The sequence below is a fragment of the Durotheca rogersii genome (genome assembly GCF_024521655.1).
Source record: "Durotheca rogersii strain YMJ 92031201 chromosome Unknown GGS23scaffold_3, whole genome shotgun sequence".
Taxonomy (NCBI): Eukaryota; Fungi; Ascomycota; class Sordariomycetes; order Xylariales; family Xylariaceae; genus Durotheca; species Durotheca rogersii.
This window is the reverse complement of record NW_026251234.1, coordinates 2181349-2203512: the sequence shown is the minus strand read 5'-3', so window position 1 is coordinate 2203512 and position 22164 is coordinate 2181349. Positions and strand designations below refer to the sequence as shown.

Here is a 22164-nt window from a genome sequence, read left to right as displayed (position 1 = left end):
AGCCATTACTTAAACACCTAAATAGGTACGAGCGGAACTGCACGGCGGCGTCGCATCGTAACACGATTAATACTTGAAGTTGGGATGCCTCTTCGAACGTGATGCATTAGGCAAGCATTAGACGGGTTGCCGGCATTCGTAATCCGTTGTCATCGTAATCGACGCATAAACCGAGATATACGTAGCAAGTGGGTAGAGACACAAAGTATCACTAGAATCAGAGGCCGGCGCCTGCATCTCAATATTGCAACACCCCTTGAGGGTCTCGTCGGCAAGTTCCCGCCATCCCCGTGTTGACCCAGGGATGCTCCAGGGATAGAAAAATCGCATTGCGACATGCGCCTGCGAATAGGATGCCTAACGAATGCAAAAATACGTGACGTCACGGCAGGTTGACAGATAGCTCAAGCAAATAGAATATAGTGGCTAGTAATAGATGAAGGGGACATGCTACGAGGTACCCCCTAGCGTAGTGGACAGCTACCTACCTCTTTATAAGGTACCTAGGTATAGAAGCCGCAGAAAGCCGGTGAATGACCCACCTAAGCAGTATTTACCCACCTAAATACCTAGGTAGGTAAGTTAGGCAAAGCAGGCATCAGACGCAGAGGGCGCAGACCTTAAGTAGGTACTTGCCTAGGGCAAGTGTCCACGTAAGATGACCCAAAGAGGAAAGAAGTGAAGTCGCTAGAAGCGCCGCAATTGGCTAACCCCTAGGGACGTTCGCACTACCCAAGGTGACTAAGCCGTGGTACTTGCCCACTACCTGGTACCTATGTACTTACCCAGTCAAGCCTACCTAGCGCTAAATGCGGCCTATACAATCCCTATCCCTGCCGGCGTAGCAACCCGGAGGAAGCTTCAGGACGGCGCTGGGGTTGAAGACGATGGATAACTTGAATTTGGTCTGGGCCTCATTGGTCGCCGGAGTTGCTACTCTCTGGTTGACGCGGATGTCGACTGTGCTGGACGGACGGACGCGCGGTCCCCCTACTATATAGCGGTAACAGAAACAAGGTATATATCCGACAACCTCTACCCAAAGTATTATTAATAACGTACGGACAACAAGATTGATATGTCCCTAAAGCGTAAAGCAACTGTGGCTGATTCGCTCTCTCAGTTACCCGCTCTTCGGGTCAGGCTCGCGGAGTACGCCTGCACAGCGTGCCGATCACCAGAGGAGGAGAACGACGATACAATCTGGAAGTAAGATCTCGTGTAGTCCTTGTTCGGCTTCCTAACCTATCCTGTGGTGAACTTTAGTATCAACGATACCCTCAGTGGAGGATTACCCTACCGAAGCGGACTGAAAAAGAGAGAATAATGAGAACAAGTCGCCATTGACCTCGATCTTTCCGAATTCTCAGCCTTTGGCCAAGCGTTTCGCAAGGTTAAAAGATCACAAGTTGGGTCCCATGTTGGCACATGGAGGCATTCCACGAGGAAAGGTCTATGTAATAATAATTTCTCGAGGCAGACTGGATTACACGCGAAAGGCGTCTTCCTGACCTGGGAACTGGGTAGGCATAATAGACATGTACCCTTTCCTACCTGTACCTAGGTACCTAGGCTTGAAGCAGCGAAGACTTGCTTTGCTACAGGTCTGTGCCCCTGGGCTGGGCGGGCGTCCTCGGCCACAGATGCAAGGTACTACTAACCTAATACAAGTGAACAGCGGCTGCACGACCGGGCCGTGACCTGTACGCGTGGGGCGGCTAGGGTAGGTACCTACAAGGCAAGGTACCTACCTTAGGTAACATATTATACCTATACTTATATGCATATATGCATACGCTATGCATCTCCAGGTTGCCTACTCAGTAAGAAGGTGTATGCAAGGTGGAGATGATGACACATGGGAGCAAACGATCCGCAGGAAACAGCCTCGCAAGAGGAAACCGTCGCCGTGGTTGTTACACGTCGCCTTGTTGCATGCAAACATGGAAGGGACGAAGACAATACCTTGATCTGTCCTTTCCTTCCTTCCCTCCTTTACACCTTGTGGCTGTATCGGACTTTGTAGTTTGGGACAACGGGGAAAGGGAAAGGGCAAACCTGGCTGGTACCTACTTTCAACTTGCGCCTGCGCATATTCGTTTCCTGCCGTACATCTCGCGCTCGCATCGACAACCACGTCCACGTCCACGTCCACCTTCACCTTCACCTTCGCCCTCACCTCCACCTCCACATTCATACCTACCTATATCCGCATTCTGCGTTTGGCCTTCTTCTCCAATCCTTCGACGTTGCGACGCTCCCCAATGTGAACCTCTACTTCCTTCGCCCTCCTCCTCCTTTCCCTCTGCCCTCGACGCGCGTCCTCTGATGGCAGCCATGGCCGAAACCGTGGCATCGCTCATCAAGATGGTAGAGGAGGCACCCCTTCACATCCTATTAATAGCGGCTGTAGCACTGGCCGTACTCGCCTTCTATGGTGTATGGATTCTATTTGCTCGCCAGCTTCTGGCAACGAGTGGCTCAGCTAATCTATACGCAGCTCTATGCCGTCCTACATCTCGTCGCCCCGAAGCCACGCCCCGTCCTACCCTCCGAAAAGACTTATCTCACCACCACGCCTACCGGCGTTGCTACGCGACAGCTCCCGTGCTGGCACGACCAATGGCTAGCCGAACGCCACGAGAGCGAGAACGAGGCCCGAACCAAGCACGACGATCCTGCGGGCGCAGACATCGCCGATGCCGGCTTCATCGAGCCTGCCGAGGTGCGCATGAGCGTCGTGTTCCCGGCCTACAACGAAGAAGATCGTATCCTGCCGACCCTGAAGGAGGCGGTTGAGTACCTCGACGCAACGTTTGGCCGCGAAACCCGCCTGCGCCCGAACGCACCCCATAAGCGACCCCCCCCTTCCCCGCGTAGGCATGTTAAGAATGCGCCCCGCGAGGATCTGTCCGGATACGAGATCATCATCGTGAATGACGGAAGCAAGGACAAAACGGTTGATGTGGCACTGAGTTTCGCGCGGGAGCACGGCCTGCACGATATCCTCCGTGTCGTCACCCTCGAGAAAAACCGGGGCAAGGGGGGCGGTGTCACCCACGGCCTTCGCCATGTGCGCGGCGAGTACGCCTTGTTCGCCGACGCGGACGGAGCCTCGAGGTTCAGCGACCTGGAGAAGCTGATCGAAGGCTGTGAGGAGGTAGCCGATGGCGCGCACCGGGGCGTCGCGATCGGCAGCCGGGGCCACCTGGTGGGTAGCGAGGCGGTGGTGCGGCGGTCGGCGCTTCGCAACTTCCTCATGCGCTCATTCCACCTAGTGTTGATGATCCTGACGCCGCCGGCGACATCGCGTATCCGCGACACGCAATGCGGCTTCAAGCTATTCTCGCGCGCGACGCTGCCTCATATTGTACCGTACATGCACGCTGAGGGATGGATCTTTGACATCGAGATGCTGATGCTGGCCGAGTCGGCGCCTGCCGTGCCGGTACTCGGCCACGACGGCACCGTCATCGGCAGCAGTCCCGGCATTAAGGTTGCCGAGGTGCCTATCGACTGGCACGAAGTCGGTGGCAGCAAGCTCAACGTCATTCAAGACAGCATCAAGATGGCTATCGGTCTCGCTGTGCTACGTGCTAGCTGGATGATGGGCGTGTACCGCCGGCGACTAACCTAAAGGTTAAGGAAGAAGAGCAAACGGAAGAAGGGAGAGAAGAAGAAGAAGAAGAAGACGAAAAAGACATATAGAGGAGGGAACGGGGAACGGAGAATAAGGATAGGGCCGCGCCGGCTCAAGCTGGCTTGCCGAACGCAATAGCCTACCTACAGGCGTAGTCTCGGCTCGTCTTGCCCTGCTTTGCCGCTTGGATTCGTTGGGTACGGAATATGAACCGGTACCTTGCGATTTGTGTACATGCAGCAGCTGGGAAGCGTGGGTGGGAATCATCGCGTAGGCCTTCAGAAACCCGATGCCTTGTAGATTTATAATGTACATGACCATACGCACGATAGATCTCCGGATCCCCACGGAAACGGGACGTACCGAACAAGAAGAAACAAGAAGAAACTGACCCAGTGGGACGTGACGGCGTGACACCTAGTAGAGGACAATGTGATGTACAATGGGATTCGCTTTCGCTGTGAGAGCCCGAACAGACTGTCTGGAGAGATCGCGCGGGGACCGCGTCCGCACGCGGACGCGAAAGTGCTTTACAGCGTTCATCATATAGTAGGGGCATCCATTTCCGAGCCACACTTTCTTTCCCTCTCCCCCTCTCCCCCTCTCCCCCTCTCCTTTTCCCTCGTCTCTCGTCCCGGCTTGTTCATCTCAACTACTTCGGTGCCGCCATAGCCGCGGCGCTTATAGCATACCCGCTTTACGCGGGCGGAGGGGGCGCTCCGCGGGCGTGCGTCGCGAGGTTGGCTCGGGAGAGAGAGGAGGAGTTGCGGTTACGCACGTGTATAGGTATACGGACATATATATATGTGTGTGTGTGTGTGTGTCACGTAGGGGTGAGTCCTTATATGTCTATATACAAGTTGTAGAATGTAGGCGCCTACGTTTTGCGCGACAACATATACGTATTTATGGTATCACAAACGAGATCGCGTCCATTCCTCTCCTTCGGCGGTCCTTAATCATTACAATTGGGTACGTTATATAGTATATGTACGCGTGATAGGTATGTAATGCAGACGTCGACGCAGTGCTCCCGTAGATCTCTATTCACCTTAGGAGACAAGCCAACATATTCACTGTGAAACGGCAACATCCCCCTGAATCCAGTTGATACAAGCAAGCAGTCAATTAGCATTAGTCGTTAACTCCTAGATATCTTAATATAAGTCAGGCGCGGGTTCAGCTTTCTAAGGATTCGCATATTAGTAGATTGAATGATTACTCGGTATCGTAGGATCGCGGGAGGCGAGCCAGCCAAAACGCACACCCCTCGCGCCGCCGCCGCCGCCGACATTCGTATGAGCAAGCAATAATCGTCGAGATCGTCCTGCCAGCCCGCACGTCCCCAAGGCTCCCTCCCCTCCTCCCCTCCTAGCCGCTATCTCTGCATCGCCTCGCTGCTCCTCCAATAGACAGGCTCGAGCCACGTCGTCGCCGTGTAAGACACGCAGCGAGAAAACAGTCAGGTGGGCAAGCAGGGTGGGGGTTGAGCGGACCAGAGACAGTGGAAAGACATGGCTGTTTTCTGCTCTGGCATCTAGTCCTATTACACCGCTCTCGCAAACCAAACGTTTGCTGACTTCTCTCCCTTCCCCCAACATTATACGCCGTACACGCCCGGGTATACGTGGTTAGATAGGAGAAAGAGAGAGAGAGAGAGAGAGAGGGAGGGAGAAGGAGAGGGAGAGGGGGTCCGCTACACGAGCAGCTCGCGGTACATGACGGGGAGGAAGACGTGGCTCGCGGTCCAGAGGATCCAGAAGGCGTTCCACAGCAGCAGGGGCAGCTTCCAGAGGCCGACGGCGCGCCAGTCGAGCCAGATGGCGAGGAAGGCGACCGAGAAGAAGTGGTAGGCGAGCACGAGCGGGTCGGGGATGAGCCCGCCCAGCATGCCCATCGGCTGCTGCACGACGCCGCGCTCGAAGTACGCGAAGCAGCCGCGCTGCAGCTTCGCCAGCTCCGGGCTCTGCGCCGCGAACAGGCTGTAGAGCGCCATGGCGAGCACGTTGATGATGGACGTGAGCCGCTTGCGCCGCCAATGGAACGTGGCCATCGCCCGCGCCACCGCCGCCGTGTCCGCCAGGTGCGGGACCCGCTCCGGCGCCAGCAGCTCGCGCAGCAGCACCACGTCGTTGAGCGCGACCGTCATGCCGCCGCCCGTCAGCGGGTGCCGCATGTTCATCGCGTCGCCGACGATGATGAGCCCCGGCACCGCCTGCTTCGACGGCGGCAGCCAGCTGTTGGGCATGCTCTGCGGGATCTTGCTGTCGCGCTCGAGCGCGGCGCGGAACGACGGCCGCACCGACGCCGGCAGCGCCGGCAGCACCACCTTGGCCATGTAGCCGCGCACGCCGCCGTTCGCCGTCGACGCCTCCGGCAGCTTCTCGGGCACGTCGACGAGCGCCCGCGTCTCGCGCGTGCCGATCTGGTACAGCAGGACCGGGCTCGGCGCCCCGATGATGACGTGCCCGTGGTGCGGGCTCGGCAGCTCGCAGTCGAGGAGCTCGAGGGCGTAGAACTTGCTCCGCACCACCGGCGCCTGCTTGATGTACTGCTTCCGGAACCGCGAGGCGTACCCGTCCGCGACGATGGTGAGCTGCCCGAAGAAGCAGTCCGGCTTCTTCTCGCCCGTGGAGGCGTCGGTCGTGCGCGTCTCCACGCCCAGGATCTCGGGGTTGTGCTCGCCCTTGACCGTGTTTATGACCTCGGTCTCGAACACGCTGATGTTGGGGTGCTTGAGGCAGGCCTGCCGCAGCTTCGTGATGAAACGGCCGTGGTGGAAACTCCGGCCTTCGGGTCTGGGGAGCTCCGCCTTCTGCTGGTCAGAGCTCTTTACCGGTTCTATCTCTTTCCCATCTGGCCCTAGGAGGCCGGGTATCCTCGGGTATGGCATCCGGACGTTCTGGCCGTGGAAGAAGACGTTGAACCCGTTACACGGCACGGAGTCGATATCTTCGATGCAGTGTCCGAGACCGAGCTTCCTCAGCGAGTTGACGCCGCCGGGCTGCATCAGTTCACCGACGATACGGTTCGGCTCCTTCATCCACCTCTCCAACAGTATCACACTCCTCCCCTGCTCGGCCATGGCGTACGCGACGGCGCACCCGAAGACGCCGGCACCTACGACCACGACATCGGCCTCGTGGTACGTAGTCCGCCGCTCGGCGAGCTCGTTGACTGTCACTGTAGTTGCGCTCATAGGAAACGTTGGGACGGGTTCAGGTGCGGGGTTCGCAGGGGCCGGTCAACAAAGAAGTTGGAAGGTTGAAGGGGGGGAGATTGTAGTGTAAGGTAGGCAGGGCCTGAGCTCGGTTGTCTTCGTCGTCGTCTACGATATTGTTGTTGTGAGTGGGCAGCAACGAGTTGGCTGTATAGTGGTGGTAGTGGCGGAGGAGGAGGAGGAGGAGGAGGAGGAGGAGGAGGAGGAGGAGGGATGGATAGCTCGGCCGCCTAAGGAGTTGGATGATTTGGTTGGCAGCCTCGTGTAGACACGTTTCGACGAGCCGCGAGGAGGATATAAAAGGAGGAGCACCCAGGTAATTAGCAGCGAGGGGAGGATGGCGGGCGCCGGCACGAGGCGGGAGGGAAACAGAATCAATGTATCGAGGAATAGGAAACCAACAGTTGTTCTTTTTTTTTTCTTTCCTGTCTCAGCTCATGATGGTTCGACGCATCGTCCCACGGCAGCGGTGTTCATTCCGTGCCCCTAATCAAGCCTGTCAGGGTTCGTTGTCCAGAGCCGACCCAGAGATTCGAGATTCTGGCCTCTGTTTTTCTTCGTGTTTTCCCAGCTAGATCTAGCTGGTAGGCACATGCTTGCCAAGGCTCAACCCCCAATTTATGGCTTATGGGATGCCCCTGGCCATGTGACCCGATCCGGACATTACACAATGACGAACGTATCCATATACCGACGGCGGGAGGTACCTTGACACATGGAAGAGTATGTATCTATACATCCAGGCACAATGCATACACCAAGTACCATTCAGGTGTGTATACGATACATATAGAGATCCGATGTACCTACGGTAGCTACCTGGCACCTTGCCTACCTAGGTACCTAGATACCCAAGGTACCTAAGGTTGCCTGCCCTCCCCACAAGGAACCGCGTACGGGTCCTGGCCAATCGTCGGATAGCTAATAAATGGATGGAACGACAGCTGCCACCACCTGCAGATCGGCGGTGGGCCGGTCAAATCACGCACTCCTGTCAGGCGATTCCAGATGTCGCATGTAATGTGCGAGATTGAATAGGAGACAACCATAGAATAGGGGATGTCGAAGCCCTTGAGGCATTCGAACATTCGTGGTCTCCCATGCCTTCGAGTATATATCGAATAAAAAACCCTGTAAGCTTTTTTATTTAATTTCTCCAAGAGTCCCAATGGATACCATGCCATGCCATGCCATAAGTACCACATATTTTCGTGATCATGAACCCCCTCTTCGCCCAAGATCGAGCCTAATTCTCCAACGTTGTCGTCATGCCGTTGCCCCCCACATCCTCGAGTGCGTTATGCATGATCTGGAGGACCTCGCAGGAGATCACCCTCCCGTTCGTCTCGTTCTCCGCCCGTCGCGCCGTCACTATCTTAACACCGTCCTCGAGCGTTTTCTGCAGAGTGCGACCCAACCTACCCCGTAGCTTCTGAACCGTCCGCCTCGCTGCCTTCAGATACACCAGCACTGTCCTATCTACCGAATATTCCGTCATAAGTAGATCCCTGATCAATTCGCTCATCCCTCCCGTGTCGAGCGTGTACGCGTAGGCCGTGAGCAGCACCCGGATGCTCTGCCTCGAGAAACATAGATTCTCGTGACCGCCTTTGTCCTTCGCGAGCTTGCACAGCGCAATCGCCCTTTCGTGCGAGTCCAGCTTGATGCATATCGCAGCCATGTGGGTGATAACCGTTGGGTCGATGGTGATGTTCAGTTCCTCAAATCGAGTGATCAGATTTTGCATGTGGAGGAACATATCATCCGTCCTGGCCTGAAAATAGTCGAGGTGATATCTGATATATGTCGATACCGCCGCAGTAACGTCATCACCTCGTTCGTGCGCGACTAGGATGAGCCCCATCGCAGAGCTGGATCCCGTATTAGAGGTCTGTAACGCCGCTGCTACAGCCAGGCGAAGACAGTGAGCGCAGGGCGGCATACCGAACCTCAGTGCACGTTTATAGATGGAGAGTGCCGACAATGGCCTTTTTCTATGCAGCTCTTGGTTCATAGCCTCGTATACGTCTCGTTCGTTTGTCGTCCTTCCCGTGTACGCCAGCTTGTTGACCATGATACTTCGCGGGTAGTGCCATCGGCTGGTCTTCGATGTGCTGAGGCATTTACCAGCCGTCAAGGCTGCCTGACTCATTATCCTCTGCGTCACGTCGTCGGTGGTCTTGGGATCCATCTGTTGCATCTGCAAGTAGAGCGCCTGTAACTCTTCAAAGGTGAATCTCCATTTGGTCCTGCAGTTGCGAAGGACCGCATTGCAGAAGCTTGGATCGAAGGTAAATCCTGTGTCACTACAGTATTTTAACCACGAAATGAAGCCCGGCACATCGTGACAGTCGCCATATTTGTTTGCCACTATCGTAACGACATAGCGGTGCATTCGCACTTCTAGGTCATCGATATATCTCGCCACAAACGCTCGTACCTTAGCGGCCGGATGGCTGGAGGCAAATATTTTGAGGATCATAACAAAAGCTTGGTCGTATTCCTTTTCTTGCCCTGCTCTCAGTGTCTGCATCTCGACGAAGGCACTGAACACGCCTCGCCAATCTTCAGCCTTAGCCTTGATCAAGGCCAAAAACCCTCTCAAGCGGACGTCTGTTACCATGTGGGGATACTTCTGGATAAGCGTCTCGTAGTAGAACTTAGCCTTATCTTTGTCTCCGGCCTCGATGGCAATGTCAACCATCGTACGGTACACGTTCTCTGGGTAGTTAATTCGGGAGAGGAGACCGAGGGACGAAACTTCTTCGAAGAGTGCTTCGGACGTCGAGAAGTCTTGGTAGCGACGGTAATGGGCCTGTAGTAGTCTCCTGATCCACCACGTCCACAGAAAACCGTTGTCTGGGCAGTTCATGGACCCAAAAGCACGAAGTACTAAGTTGGCTTTTAGACCTTTCATCTTCTCTACGGAGTAGACAACACAATCCACCGTTTCGGTATACGCTGGTTCTCTGGGGCTCGTTTTTGAAAAATTGAGAAGGAAGAACTTGATTACGTCCTTATAATCGTTAAACCGGTAAAGCTCTCGTATAGCCCATCCCGAAAATTCCGCCGTATCACGGCTGATAAGGCCGAAAACTCTCCAGTAAATATTTTGAACGGTGCGCACGTCTTTCAACAGCAGGTTTTGAATGAACAGCTCTCTTCCTACGGTGTATACCTCCCACGTGAGTAATCGAGGCCTATCCTTGAAAGGCAACAGAAACAACCGCGATGCCGCACCAATAGCCTGCGGGGAGCACTGCCCCGCCTCATCCGTCTGGCGCAAGTGAAATTGTATTATAGGTATGGGCTCGTGGGCGTAAAACTGACTCTCCTCGAGAGGGCCGGCGCTGGCGGTGGCTATGAGTATCTTGTTTGCGTCCACCCATCTGCCGCTCCTCTGACACTCCCTCGAAAGTCGAGCCGATATTGCGACCCATTCTTCCTTGTTGCCCTGGGCAGGGTTGTATGTGTGACATTCTTCAAAGAACTTGGCAATGGCTCGATCGAGGCTTTCTTCGCTCTTGCTCGATAGAATCCCAGAGATTTCCTTAGCCAGTTCGTCGAGGTCGGCTTTGTGCTGCACCGGGGTGGATAACCTGTCTGAATACCAGCCCCCGTCCGATTGCGCAGCGGGGAAACTAAAATCTGCACCGCCAAACTTGAACGGGGATTGAAGACTGTCTAAGGCAGGTAGAGGTGGTGGTTGTGTTTTTTGGGTAACAACCGCCGGCGGCCGTGAGGTTTCGAGCCCATTACCCAGCTCCGAGGGGGCTATAGGCCATTCATGCGGAGCTGCGTGCCCGGCGGAATCTTGCGATGGAGGCAATCGGGATTCGTGATGCCCGCTGTGCGCCTTAGGCTTATCCTCAGCTTCACGCCATTGTATCGCGCCTCTATTCTCGGCAGTTGCCTCCCCAGGAAGCCAGGCGGACTCGGTCGCTCTATGATACCGCTTCGCCGATTTGAGTTTTTCGTTGTTCCCGATAGCCGTCCTCAAGGTAGAGATTCGCCGTATCTGGTCTTCCAGTATCACGCCGATGGCGCACGAGGTGCCGAAGGCGATACCGCGGAGGGCATTAATTGCGATTTTCGACGGGACTGGTAATGCGGGCGGCATAGTTCCGAGGCGCGTCTGGCCATGTCGGAAGGCGTAAATTGAACCTCCCGGGCGCTGTGGTTCAACTCCTCCCGACAGGCGACGCGAAGATGAGTGAGGCGAAGCTGCAAATTCGGTCATACGGATGATACGACCATGTTGAACTGGCGTCGCATTACTGTAATGGCTTAGCTAATAGGTACCTAGCAGCAATCCCTGGTGGGGTAAAGTTCCTCGAGACATCTCGCTTAGCTGAATTCTAACCTACGTAGGAGGTAGGTAACTTAGTCTGTATGCAACTATTAGATGTGCGATTACACAGGTATACCGGTATGTATGTTATTGCTTGCGGTAGAGGTAGGTATTGTAGATGGAAGCATTAGGCGCCGACGCACGATCTGTGTAGCATATCTCGAGGTCGGTTCCCAGAACCGACAACGCGTCCCGAGCTACCCCCGAGGTAGGTATCTTCGACAGGCTTTGGCACATAGCTCAACTAGGTGGGGTTTTTCTATCCTATAAATATCTTTACTATACTTCGTACATGCCTCTATCCTATGTTTTCTTCTTTCTTTTCCGGGGTATACCCCCTCCCGCCTAAACGCCGTGCAATGTTGCCTACTTATTACACTGTCCGATGCCTGGCGGAGCGGGCTCGGGCGTTGTGATTAAGTTCGTCTTTAAAGAGGTCTAAACGTGCATTTCAGGTCTTTCCACCGGGAACCACACCTGCAGTTGTCGCAAGAAGGTCTGGTATAAGAAAAACATGCAACCGCTCTGGATGCTAGTCCAGGCGAACCGCGGTGCAACTCCTCTAAACCAACCCCCGATTCCCTCCGTTCTATATATGGACCTCAAGCCTTTGAGTATCGAATCCTCATCTAGCGCGATAGCGCCTGGGTGTGGTGTGTGTGTCGAAGGCGATGATGTTGATATAGGGCGTTTTTGTAGTATTGGTGAAGGTGGAGGCTGCTTCGGCGTCTTGTCTTTCAGTCCCAAGGCAGGCTCCGTCGCCAAACGGCTCTTTGGGTTGCTCCTGGTAGGGGCAGCATCGATCTGGGTCTGCAGCCGCGTCTTGACTACGTCAAGGGGGCAGGTCAGTACACCGGCTAGCCCTCCACCGGCGGCGCCAGTGAGAAGCTCTAGTCGGGTCCCGATATCTTGACTCTTCTTATATTGGCGGGCCCAGCTCTGGAATGTTTCGTAAAACATGAACTGCAATGCCGAAAAGGGTACGTCTCGGTATAGAGTTGCCTTGTATCCGGAAAATAGCTCGGAGAACCCCTCAGTCTTGATGATAGTTCTCACGGCATCGAAGGTTCCACGATAGTTATACCCCGAGTTGAAATGGGGGTTGTTGAAGCGCCCCTGGAGTTGGAGACGAGTCTTTAGCACTTCGGATGGCACGTACACTATAGAAGCGGCAAAGTCGCCGATAATACCTACTAGGATTTAGCACAGGGGTAGAAACCGATATACCAACGATCGCCCCAATACGTACCGGCCGTTAGATAGGAAATATGAGGCTCGATGCCGTAGTCAAGCATTTGCCGCTTACTCCATTCATAGGACCCAAAGAAGAAAACCGTGCCGGGAAAGGAGCCCATCATGGCCGGGAGCCACCCTCCGTATAAACCACGTCGAATTCCTTCCTGCCGCCATATCGTGTAGTAAGACGAGCCTAAGGATGTGTACTTGGGCGGCATGTGCGGGTCGCCTTGCTGTCGGGTTTTGACGGTGTCGAGGGAGTGCATCAACATATCACCAGTAGTCCCACCAAGCCCTCCGGCGAGCATAGTCTAGAGACGACTCAGTCAGTTCTCACGAGCTTGCGGTTCCGTGCCTCAGTCCGACACTCACATGAATGTAGGGCGCGCGTGCGTCCAGCTCGCCATGTTCGACGGTCATTTTACGACCACGCGACTGCGTTGTAGAACCAACAGTTGACTCGAGAAGTTTGGGGTCCGACGTCCATCGTTATTCCCAGCGGCAGCAGTATCGGGTCCTTCGGAGACCAGCGGGTAGGGTAGAGGTGCGCGTCCCGTTCGCGAGTGGTCGCCAACAAGATTGGCGAAGTATCCGGCTTGATATAGCGCGGAGGAGGCGATCGCGCTCGAAAGCGACCACCCACTGCGTGCTGGCTCTAGAAGAGGGAGGAAGAGAGGTTGGCGGGAAATTTTCGACTTTCATATCTACATTGCATTAAATCCTATCGGTCGTATCGGCCTACGCGAGTTTACACCCCGCGCATCGGATTTGATCTTTTTTTCGATCTTGGTGCCGGTGGATCTGTGCACCCTGTCTCTTATCAGCTTTATCAAAGATGTATCGATAGCCTGTTCTGCCTAGTCGCATATCAGCTATTACCTAGTACGGAGTACGGAGTCGCATAAGCTACATGAGGGTGGAGTGCCCCATTTTTAGTGTATAAGCACACGCCTCAAGAAGGGGGTGCTTGCCCATTTTTAATGCAAATCACTATTACAGACATAGAATTCTGCATATGTAATTATAAGGGTTATTCTATTCCCTTTCTAACGTGTTTACTCATAAGGTAAGTGGTTGAAGGCAGCCCCACTACAGCTAGGTATTCCGCACCTAGCTATTCCAATACCAAGCATGAAATACCCAACCCGGGACATGGCATGTGTATGCTTGCATTAGGTACGTAGTAGTATAATACATCTCACTTGGGTAGGGATCTATTGGCGTCGAATTTCTAGTTCCTGATGTTTCCGGCATATTCCCACCAACGTACCCTACCAAACCTGTGTAGCGGCCAGAGGACATGGGTGACCTTCCCGATGATGAGATTCGTCGAGATCGGTCCGTAGTCGTTGCTGTCTCGGCTTAGGCGTTCACCACCGTCGCCCTCGACCCAGACGTGCCCACGGGGCACTCGGACGGTAGGATATGGATATGGATTTCTCGTCTTTATGATGTCGCCTTCGAGTCCGACAATCCTCTTGACGGTCACCAGCTCTGGATCGTATGGGTTCCTGTGAGTGTGGACGCCCGGTATTAGCCGAGAGCGGGCGTGATTGCAGGGAAGGGGTCGCGACGAGAAGGCTTCGCGGCATACCAGAAGGTGACAATCATGCCTCGCCGTAAGTCATATTGCGCATTGAGCTTGTAGTTAACCACTACGTCCTTCCGTGTTGTCTGGTCCTTCTCCGCGTTCAGGAACGGATACATCGAGGGGCCATTAATCCACGCGAGCTCGCCGACGTAGTGGTTAAACATGGCGACCACGGGAATCCATGTCGCGAATGCGAAGAGTTGGAAGCCGAATCTACCGAAGCGCTGCCGCTCACGCTTGACCTGCCCCCATATCGACCTAAACGACATTTAGCATGGGAGTCGAGAAACCGACCTTGAATGATAGCTCTCTATTGGAGACAACGACAGCGATGATGACGATGGAGATCGGTGATACTCGAGAGAGACCTCATATCAAGAGGTTAGGTATGCTAGGATGTAAGTAGCGTTTAAAATAACACGCTAAGTACACGACCTACCTGAAGAGGTATATACCTCTACCCTATCCATGTTCTGGTGCACAATTTCTTAATTGAATACAAGCTCTCATGTGGTACCTATCGTGATATCGGATAAACAGATAATACGGAATAGTCACCACATACCGGCCAAACCACGAATGGCCTCTTTTGCGTAGGTACGTTTAGTACCCATAACCTAGGACGCAGACTCTCCCTCAGTTTCTTGTTTTAACAAAACTTTTTAAAAAACAAACAAAAGACCAAGCCCCCCCCCTTTCCGCTTCTCAGAAACCGTTTCTAGCTCCGGTGAATATCATTCAGATTATATTCCCTGTAAAATGCATACACGGAAACTAGCGATCCGTTCTGAAAATGCTCTATCCGCATGCTAGGTGCTTTTATGTCCCGTGAATACCAAGACCCCTGGGCACCCTTAACCCGGCCTAGTACCCCTTTTAATAGAACTAACTGAAAAGTTCGGGACGTTCGAGACTCATGAACCGCAGCCTAGACAGTCTCGGGGATATTGTCGTCGCTCTCACTAACGCTCTCGTCTCCGCTAACCTCCGCATTCTCACGTTCGCGCTTCTCCATCAGTGCCTGCAGCTCGGCGTCGTCCGAGTCCGTGACCGCCTTCGGTTCCATCTTGACGACGAGCTGACCGCCAGCGCCCGTGATATTATTGCGGATATCGACAATTGCCTCCTCCAGTCGCTGTATGCCGACGCTCTTGTCCAAACACGTGCTGGTTAGCACGTAGAGAGGCGGAGACACGAGCCTCACTTTAACTTGATTGTCCGCGGTATTTCGCGCCTCAGCTGTTCTTAAGGCTGCCTTCACGGCATCGATTCCGTCATATTCGAAGCAGGTAACCTCGATATCAGCACGTACTTTCGTAGGCTGGGGTGTCAGCCGCTTTCCGATGTAGGACTTGAGCTCCTCTGCCACGGGATCGCTCGGGAATTCGATGCCGCTCCACACATCAGGGTTCCTGCGGCCGGTAGGTTAGCAGCATGGACGCTCTGAAACGGGACAGGGGCGCTCACGTTATGGAAAGTTTGAATGCGTCGATCGAGTGGCCGAATTTCTTGTTCAGGGGCCAGGCTATGCTCTCGTACAGAGTCTCGATGGGCGTCAGGGTCTTCTCAGCAACATGGCGCATGATCGAATGGACCATCTTGCTCTTGTTGTAACGCTCCTCGCACTTAACAATATCCTCCGGCGAAACTCGTCGCTTTGAAAGGTCGATATACCCTGTAAGGATAATCAGCAAACCAGCTCACGCGCCAAGACATAACCCTGGTCGCTAGACGCACCCTTCTCCTTATCGACTCTAAGAACGACGACGACCTCATTGCGGCCGACCCGGATTAGCTTTTGGATACTTCGAATACGCCGTCGCGAGAGTTCGGATAGCAGGATCATGCCGTCGATGTTGTCGTATTCGAGGAGCTTGACGTAAGCACCCATATCGGCGATCTAGAATAGGTTAGGCAAACTCGATGTCGCGTGGTGGCGGGTGACAAACCTGCTTCACATTGACCATGACGAAGCTATCGATCTCCGGGTACTTTTCCTCGTAAAAGCGACAGTTTGTCAGCGACATGTCGGGCGAGAGTCTCGTGGACGTAGGGGGATTCGGGGCAAGTGGTGTAGGAGTAGCCGATTTCTGGCCCAAGGTCGCGCTCAGGCGAAAGGGAAGTGCTCTTGCAGGTCGTGAGAGGTTTTCGCCGAATTGATCTGTAGAATCGGTTCTTTCTCTCCTCGCTGTGATGTGAAAAGGGTCCTGGAGGGGCGTCCTAGAGCGGCACGCGTTTTGGCTTGGCGAGTTGAACAGATCGACTTATCGCTTCCTTGCCTAACTGTGTAGGAAGGAGTCACAAATTTGCTAATGATTCGAAATCTTTATGAACCTGAACGTGGGGTGTGGCGCCCGATATTTTTTGGAGGGGTTACTCGCTGAGCCCGCTCACCACCCCGCAAGCCACACCCGACTCCCACCTTCAGCCTCAGGCAAGTAAGCACCGGCGCCGGCTTACCTATCCATCAGACCTCCCCGCCATAGTTACGAGCCTGGACAAGGTGTGGCTGGTGACCACGGAAGAAATCTGGCACCGGTGACCGATTTTATCACCTTATCGGGTCAGCAAATAGTTTTCCATGCCTCCCGGCAAGTCCCACGTGGCTGGGAACGCCGCCTGCTTTTTGAGTTGACGGTGGTCCGTTCCACCAAAAAAGCACACGCCGCGGTGCCCTCCTTTCCTTGCTCATGACATTAGAATTTGTACGTCCAGCTGTTTCCAAGCAGCCCAAATGTCGCTGGTGCCGCGAGTTTACCGGAAGTCCCTTTCCAGCAGCACCAGCCCGCCGGCCAAAAGAGACAGAGCGTGGCATCTCCACGGCACCGGAAGATGATAGCTCGAAACATCATGGTACCCCTCCGCCCTTAAATTCGCCTTACGAGACCGATTTCTCGACACTATGAACCCGGTCAACGCGTCGAGTGCCGAGACGACCCTCTCCCAGGTCGCCTCGGCATTCGCAGATGCCTCTTCCGCCGCGCTCGCTTCTGCTGTCACACGGGTAGACGACGTCGCACGTGTTCAGGGCTCTTCCTCGTGGCTGGGCCTCGTTGCCAGATTGGTGCTCTACCTGCTTCACATCCTGTCGACAATCATATACTGGAGTCTGAAGCTCACGACGATCTCTGTGCCGACGCTGCTCTTTACGCTATTCTCCACGAGCTTAACCGTGACGATGAACGCGACAACTTTGTAATAGCTCCTTCTCTCCTCCCTCCGCGCCATCGCTGTACTGACGTTGGACCCAGGGCATTGATATTGCTTGTCATGTTCTCTGCGGTAACTTGGGTTGTCAGATACCGATATTTAAACATGTATTCTCGCCTGCCTCCAGAGCCGCAACGCAAGGAGCCGGAGTTGGACCTCTTTCCGGAGAGCCACGAGGAAGGCGCCAAGCCTGGTCTGAGTAATTATCTAGACGAATTTCTCAGTGCCATCAAGATCTTCGGGTATCTCGAGCGACCTGTGTTTCATGAACTGACCAGGAGCATGCAGACCCGGAAGCTAATCGCCGGCGAGACCCTGAACCTGGAGGAAGAGAAGGGATTCTGCCTGGTTGTGGACGGACTCGTTGAGATTTTCGTCAAGTCTTCTCACCCCAGCCAGACGTCGCGACTTGACATACCCCACCACACCTCGCTGCAGTCTTTTTCCGACGATGACGAGCACTCTGCCCCCGGCCAGCAACGCTATCAGTTGTTGACCGAGGTTCGAAACGGCAACCCCATGTCGTCGTTGTTCTCAATCATGTCCTTGTTCACAGAAGACGTGAAGCTTATGCTGCCATCTGAGGACATCACCAGGCCCGGCCGCTCAAGCCACCAACGTCTTGCCTCCGGCGCCAGCATTCCGCACCCAGAGGACATACCGCCCTTTTTGGCCGAAGCGACAGACCTAAGCAAATCCCATGAGCCCTCGAGCGCGAGTCGCTCCCCCACCGGCAATCAGGCCACATTACCAAGGATTTCCCCCCTTTCGTTGGATGATTCGCTACAGTCCCGGGCTACTCGTCGTCCAACCGTGAAAAGGACAGCGACGTCGGTCCATCCTGATATCATTGCGAGGGCAACGGTCGACACGACCATTGCGATAATACCTGCGAGCGCTTTTCGGCGGTTGATCAGGGTTTATCCCAGAGCCACTGCCCACATTGTGCACGTAATCTTGTCGAGATTTCAACGCGTTACTCTCGCCACGGCATACAACTACCTCGGCCTTACTAGCGAGGTCCTTCACACGGAAAAGAACATGATTAACTATACAACTTGCCAGCTGCCGAACCTCCTCCGAGGGGATGCTCTGGAACGTTTGAAGGAGAAGTTTAAGCAGGAGAGAGAGAGGGCCGGTGAAGAGGACAGTGGCAAAGGGATCGCTTTACACAACGCATCGGTGACTCGTCAGCGTCGCCGGTCTTCGACGAGCCTCCGTAAAGAAGCAGCGCTGCAAGCGATGAGCCGCTCGCGACCCCAGTCTGTAGTCGCATCTACGATTGTGCCCCCGCAAGAGCGTGTTTCGATACACACACCCAGCCCCGGCGACCTCCTCGCTAACGTCCAGATAACCCGTAGTGGAGGCCCAAGGCCATCGGGCACTCTAGAGATTCCGATCGCGCAACCGTGGAATCCACCGGACACATTCCACACAGGAGATACGAGCCCTCTGGCGCAGCGCACCTTCGACCCGTTCTCAACCCAGAAGCGAGCCCGCCTATCAATTGACCCTCGCGAATCCGTAGATGAGGACAACTTTTTCAGGGTATCTATTTTGGAGTGCGTCTTCAAAGCTTTAGGTATGGGTACTGGTGGATCATCATCGAGAGGCCCAGAATCGATCGAGGGCTCCCCAAGACTCGTCTCATACGACCAAAGAAGGCAAAAGGCCGTGTTCAGCAGCAACGCATTTGGCTATATAGATCCCTTTGATAGTGCCGCCGATTGGGACGCCGAATCGATGACTTCTGGCGGCGTTTCAATGACTGCCACCCCGAACATCCAGTTTCTCGCCGCGGAAATGAAACATGACGTTGAGATTGTCTTCTTTCCTCAAGGATCGGTGTTGGTCGAGCAAGGGGAGCGAAGCCCGGGCCTTTATTACGTCGTCGACGGGTTCCTCGACATCTGCGTCCCGTCGGATGACCCGGGGAGCGACATCCTTAGCTCAGCCAGTAGAACCTCTGCGACGGCTATGCATCTAGCCGAGTCTCAAGAAGCTGCTCGGCGGTCGTCATATTATTCGCCTGCGCAGGAGGCCAACACCAACACGAATATGCCCGAGGCGAAACGGTACGCCAGATCCAGCCGTCGCCGCGTAGGGCTGGTGAAGCCAGGCGGCCTCGCAGGTTATATTGGTACAGTCTCATCGTACAGGTCCTTTATCGACGTGGTCGCCAAGACGGATGTCTACGTCGGGTTCATCCCGCGAGCAACTCTAGAGAAGATAGTAGAACGGTATCCAATCGTGCTTCTCACGATGGCAAAGAGGCTGACCAGCCTGCTTCCGAGACTAATACTTCACATCGACTTCGCTCTCGAGTGGGTCCAGGTCAATGCCGGGCAAGTCCTATTCAATAAGAACGAGGAAAGCGAAGCTATCTATCTCGTCCTCAACGGAAGGCTACGGTTGGTAGAAGACCGCAAGGGCGGCGGAATGAATGTTCGTGCAGAGTATGGCCAGGGCGACAGTGTTGGTGAACTGGAGGTTATGACCGAATCAGCTCGCTCTGGCACCCTGCATGCCATCCGTGCTACGGAACTTGTCAAGTTCCCGCGCACCCTGTTCAACAGTCTGGCTCAAGAGCACCCCAACATCACCATAAAGATCTCCAAGATCATCGCATCCCGGATGCGGTTGCTAGTCGACGATCCGTCCAGCCTCGCAGGGAAGGATGCGGCTTCTGGCACATCCATAAACAAGGTTTCGTCCACCCTCAACATACGAACGGTTGCCATCCTCCCGGTAAGGTCCGGCATCCCCGTGGTTGAGTTTGGGAACCGCTTGATGAATGCTCTGGCCCAAGTTGGCACGCCAAACGGCGCCACATCCCTGAACCAGGCCGCAATCCTCAGCCATCTCGGAAAACATGCTTTCAACAAGATGGGGATATTGAAATTATCACACTATCTTGCCGACCTAGAGGAGAAGTATGGGTTGGTTGTCTACGTTGCCGGTGAGTAAATCTCTCTGGTTCCTATCCGTCCCCTTTGCTATGATGAGAAAATCAGCCCAGAGCGCCGTCTATGAAGGCATTCAATCTCTAATTTTTTCCTGATTCCAATCCATTCTCTCGTGTTGGCTTTCCGAGACCTCCCCACCCGTGTTAGATTCTAACTCGTCGGGCAGACACAAGCGTGACGTCTCCTTGGACCCAGACGTGCATCACGCAGGCAGATTGTATTCTTCTGGTGGGCCTAGCCGAAGGATCTCCTGAGATTGGCGAGTACGAGCGATTCATGCTGGGTATGAAATCGACTGCCCGCAAAACGTTAGTTCTCCTTCATGCCGATCGGTACTCGCCCCCCGGACTCACGAGAGCATGGTTGAGAAATCGGGTCTGGATCAACGGGGGCCATTATCATTTGCAGATGGCCTTCGAGACAAATACCGTCGCTCCCCACCCACCCCCGAGGAAGAACGGCCCGACTTTGAAGGAACGTGTACAGATCCTCCAGGCCGAGATACAGAGATATACGGTGCAGAAGATACGTCAAAGGCCTTACTACTCACCCGACGCCCCGTACAAGGGAGACTTTCAGAGGCTCGCGAGAAGACTCTGCGGCAAATCGATCGGTCTTGTGCTGGGAGGGGGCGGCGCCCGAGGCCTAGCCCAAGTCGGCATTATCAGGGCCATGGAAGAGGCCGGCATACCGATCGACATCGTCGGCGGCACGTCTATCGGTTCGTTCATCGGAGCGCTATACGCACGACACACGGACGTGGTGCCCATGTTCGGCTTGGCGAAGAAGTTTGCCGGGAGGATGGGTAGCATGTGGCGTTTTGCTCTCGATCTCACGTATCCGTCGGCGTCGTATACCACCGGCCACGAATTCAACCGCGGGATCTTTAAGACTTTTGGCAAGCACCAGATTGAAGATTTCTGGCTGGAATATTACTGCAATACGACGAATATCAGCAAGAGCAGGCCCGAAATCCACACCAGCGGCTATGCTTGGCGATACGTCCGGGCGTCGATGTCGTTAGCTGGCCTGCTCCCGCCGCTGTGTGACGAAGGCAGCATGTTGTTAGATGGCGGGTACATCGACAACCTCACGGTGTCACATATGAAGTCGCTCGGGGCGGATGTGATCTTCGCTATCGACGTGGGGGCATTGGACGACGACACACCCCAAAGCTACGGGGATTCCCTCTCGGGCGTATGGGCGTTCTTCAACCGATGGAATCCGTTTTCGAGCACCCCCAACCCGCCAACGCTGGCAGAGATCCAAGCTCGCTTGGCCTACGTATCCAGCGTCGATGCTCTAGAGCGTGCCAAGACAATGCCGGGATGTATATACATGCGGCCGCCGATCGACGACTACGGCACTCTAGACTTTGGAAAGTTTGATGAGATCTACGCGCTCGGGTACAAGTTTGGTACAGAATTTCTTGCCCGGCTGAAGGAGGATGGAGTGCTGCCGCTGGTGGAGGAAACCGAGGCCAAGAAAGCACTACGGCGGACGATGGCGCCTCGACGTGCGAGCATTTAAGTACGTCCCAGGAGTGCTCGATACCCACTTCGTTAGTACATAGAACCTCGTCCGAGTGCGACGAGCGACGCATATGGTAATAATCAATCGGCGCGATCCCACGAAGCCGAGTCCATAGCGATAATAGCGGAAGCGCCTAATTAAAAGTATATCGTAAGGCCATCCGTACTGCTGTGAAAGCTGCCGGATGGGTTCTAGGTGAACGTGTACGGGGATTGTTGCTGTTGCCTTTGCCGTCCTTTCAGTGTCCGTTTGCTTTACCCCTATTGTTTTCGTTCCAATTCTAGCAAGGCGCGGGGTTTGCTGAAAGACTAAGAAGACGTCAAGGGGAACGGTGGAGTGAAGAATAGAGAATAAAGAGAGGAGACGCAGCGGATAGAATGGGACAGAGAAAGAAGAAGAAAACGAGCTTGTTTTAAC

At 54.5% G+C, this 22164-nt stretch overlaps 8 protein-coding genes across 8 annotated transcripts; 3 read left to right on the top strand and 5 right to left on the bottom strand.

Moving 5' to 3' along the window:
- Positions 1-2316: 2316 nt before the first annotated feature.
- GGS23DRAFT_297430 (glycosyltransferase family 2 protein) lies at positions 2317-3708 on the top strand. Its single transcript, XM_051512697.1, has one exon. The coding sequence runs from the start codon at positions 2435-2437 to the stop codon at positions 3635-3637; it is 1203 nt and encodes a 400-aa protein (XP_051375656.1). The 5' UTR covers positions 2317-2434; the 3' UTR covers positions 3638-3708.
- Positions 3709-5055: 1347 nt separating this feature from the next.
- On the bottom strand, positions 5056-7086 carry GGS23DRAFT_297414 (SE-domain-containing protein). Its single transcript, XM_051512696.1, has one exon. It carries the CDS (start codon positions 6837-6839, stop codon positions 5337-5339), a length of 1503 nt encoding a protein of 500 aa, XP_051375655.1. The 5' UTR covers positions 6840-7086; the 3' UTR covers positions 5056-5336.
- A 1020-nt stretch (positions 7087-8106) lies between these two features.
- On the bottom strand, positions 8107-10980 carry GGS23DRAFT_603125 (uncharacterized protein; the record flags this gene model as incomplete). Its single annotated transcript, XM_051519435.1, has 1 exon — positions 8107-10980. The coding sequence occupies one exon, from the start codon at positions 10978-10980 to the stop codon at positions 8107-8109; it is 2874 nt and encodes a 957-aa protein (XP_051375654.1).
- Positions 10981-11134: 154 nt separating this feature from the next.
- GGS23DRAFT_297386 (uncharacterized protein) lies at positions 11135-11565 on the top strand. The gene has a single exon (XM_051512695.1). It carries the CDS (start codon positions 11266-11268, stop codon positions 11479-11481), a length of 216 nt encoding a protein of 71 aa, XP_051375653.1. The 5' UTR covers positions 11135-11265; the 3' UTR covers positions 11482-11565.
- Positions 11375-13009, bottom strand: GGS23DRAFT_297335 (mitochondrial carrier). The gene is made up of 3 exons (XM_051512694.1): positions 12820-13009; positions 12461-12758; positions 11375-12401 (listed from the first exon to the last, which is right to left on the bottom strand). The coding sequence occupies exons 1-3, from the start codon at positions 12865-12867 to the stop codon at positions 11650-11652; spliced, it is 1098 nt and encodes a 365-aa protein (XP_051375652.1). The 5' UTR covers positions 12868-13009; the 3' UTR covers positions 11375-11649.
- Positions 13010-13453: 444 nt separating this feature from the next.
- GGS23DRAFT_297284 (LexA/Signal peptidase) lies at positions 13454-14509 on the bottom strand. The gene is made up of 2 exons (XM_051512692.1): positions 14042-14509; positions 13454-13958 (listed from the first exon to the last, which is right to left on the bottom strand). Exons 1-2 carry the CDS (start codon positions 14305-14307, stop codon positions 13679-13681), a joined length of 546 nt encoding a protein of 181 aa, XP_051375651.1. The 5' UTR covers positions 14308-14509; the 3' UTR covers positions 13454-13678.
- A 1-nt stretch (position 14510) lies between these two features.
- On the bottom strand, positions 14511-16541 carry GGS23DRAFT_297293 (translation initiation factor 2, alpha subunit). Its single transcript, XM_051512693.1, has 4 exons — positions 15988-16541; positions 15776-15938; positions 15506-15713; positions 14511-15450 (listed from the first exon to the last, which is right to left on the bottom strand). The coding sequence occupies exons 1-4, from the start codon at positions 16063-16065 to the stop codon at positions 14967-14969; spliced, it is 933 nt and encodes a 310-aa protein (XP_051375650.1). The 5' UTR covers positions 16066-16541; the 3' UTR covers positions 14511-14966.
- A 295-nt stretch (positions 16542-16836) lies between these two features.
- Positions 16837-22044, top strand: GGS23DRAFT_297230 (lysophospholipase NTE1). The gene is made up of 3 exons (XM_051512691.1): positions 16837-17233; positions 17290-20207; positions 20381-22044. The coding sequence occupies exons 1-3, from the start codon at positions 16941-16943 to the stop codon at positions 21742-21744; spliced, it is 4575 nt and encodes a 1524-aa protein (XP_051375649.1). The 5' UTR covers positions 16837-16940; the 3' UTR covers positions 21745-22044.
- Positions 22045-22164: the final 120 nt, after the last annotated feature.

Coding starts and splice junctions, on each gene's coding strand:
- GGS23DRAFT_297430 (XM_051512697.1), top strand. CDS start 2,435: ATGGTGTATGGATTCTATTTGCTCGCCAGCTTCTGGCAACGAGTGGCT.
- GGS23DRAFT_297414 (XM_051512696.1), bottom strand. CDS start 6,839: ATGAGCGCAACTACAGTGACAGTCAACGAGCTCGCCGAGCGGCGGACT.
- GGS23DRAFT_297386 (XM_051512695.1), top strand. CDS start 11,266: ATGTGCGATTACACAGGTATACCGGTATGTATGTTATTGCTTGCGGTA.
- GGS23DRAFT_297335 (XM_051512694.1), bottom strand. CDS start 12,867: ATGACCGTCGAACATGGCGAGCTGGACGCACGCGCGCCCTACATTCAT. Junction 12,759..12,819: donor CACGCGCGCCCTACATTCAT/GTGAGTGTCGGA, acceptor AGTCGTCTCTAG/ACTATGCTCGCCGGAGGGCT. Junction 12,402..12,460: donor TATTTCCTATCTAACGGCCG/GTACGTATTGGG, acceptor AAATCCTAGTAG/GTATTATCGGCGACTTTGCC.
- GGS23DRAFT_297284 (XM_051512692.1), bottom strand. CDS start 14,307: ATGTCGTTTAGGTCGATATGGGGGCAGGTCAAGCGTGAGCGGCAGCGC. Junction 13,959..14,041: donor GGCATGATTGTCACCTTCTG/GTATGCCGCGAA, acceptor CCACACTCACAG/GAACCCATACGATCCAGAGC.
- GGS23DRAFT_297293 (XM_051512693.1), bottom strand. CDS start 16,065: ATGTCGCTGACAAACTGTCGCTTTTACGAGGAAAAGTACCCGGAGATC. Junction 15,939..15,987: donor TCATGGTCAATGTGAAGCAG/GTTTGTCACCCG, acceptor AACCTATTCTAG/ATCGCCGATATGGGTGCTTA. Junction 15,714..15,775: donor TAGAGTCGATAAGGAGAAGG/GTGCGTCTAGCG, acceptor TTATCCTTACAG/GGTATATCGACCTTTCAAAG.
- GGS23DRAFT_297230 (XM_051512691.1), top strand. CDS start 16,941: ATGAACCCGGTCAACGCGTCGAGTGCCGAGACGACCCTCTCCCAGGTC. Junction 17,234..17,289: donor ACGATGAACGCGACAACTTT/GTAATAGCTCCT, acceptor CGTTGGACCCAG/GGCATTGATATTGCTTGTCA. Junction 20,208..20,380: donor GTTGGTTGTCTACGTTGCCG/GTGAGTAAATCT, acceptor CTCGTCGGGCAG/ACACAAGCGTGACGTCTCCT.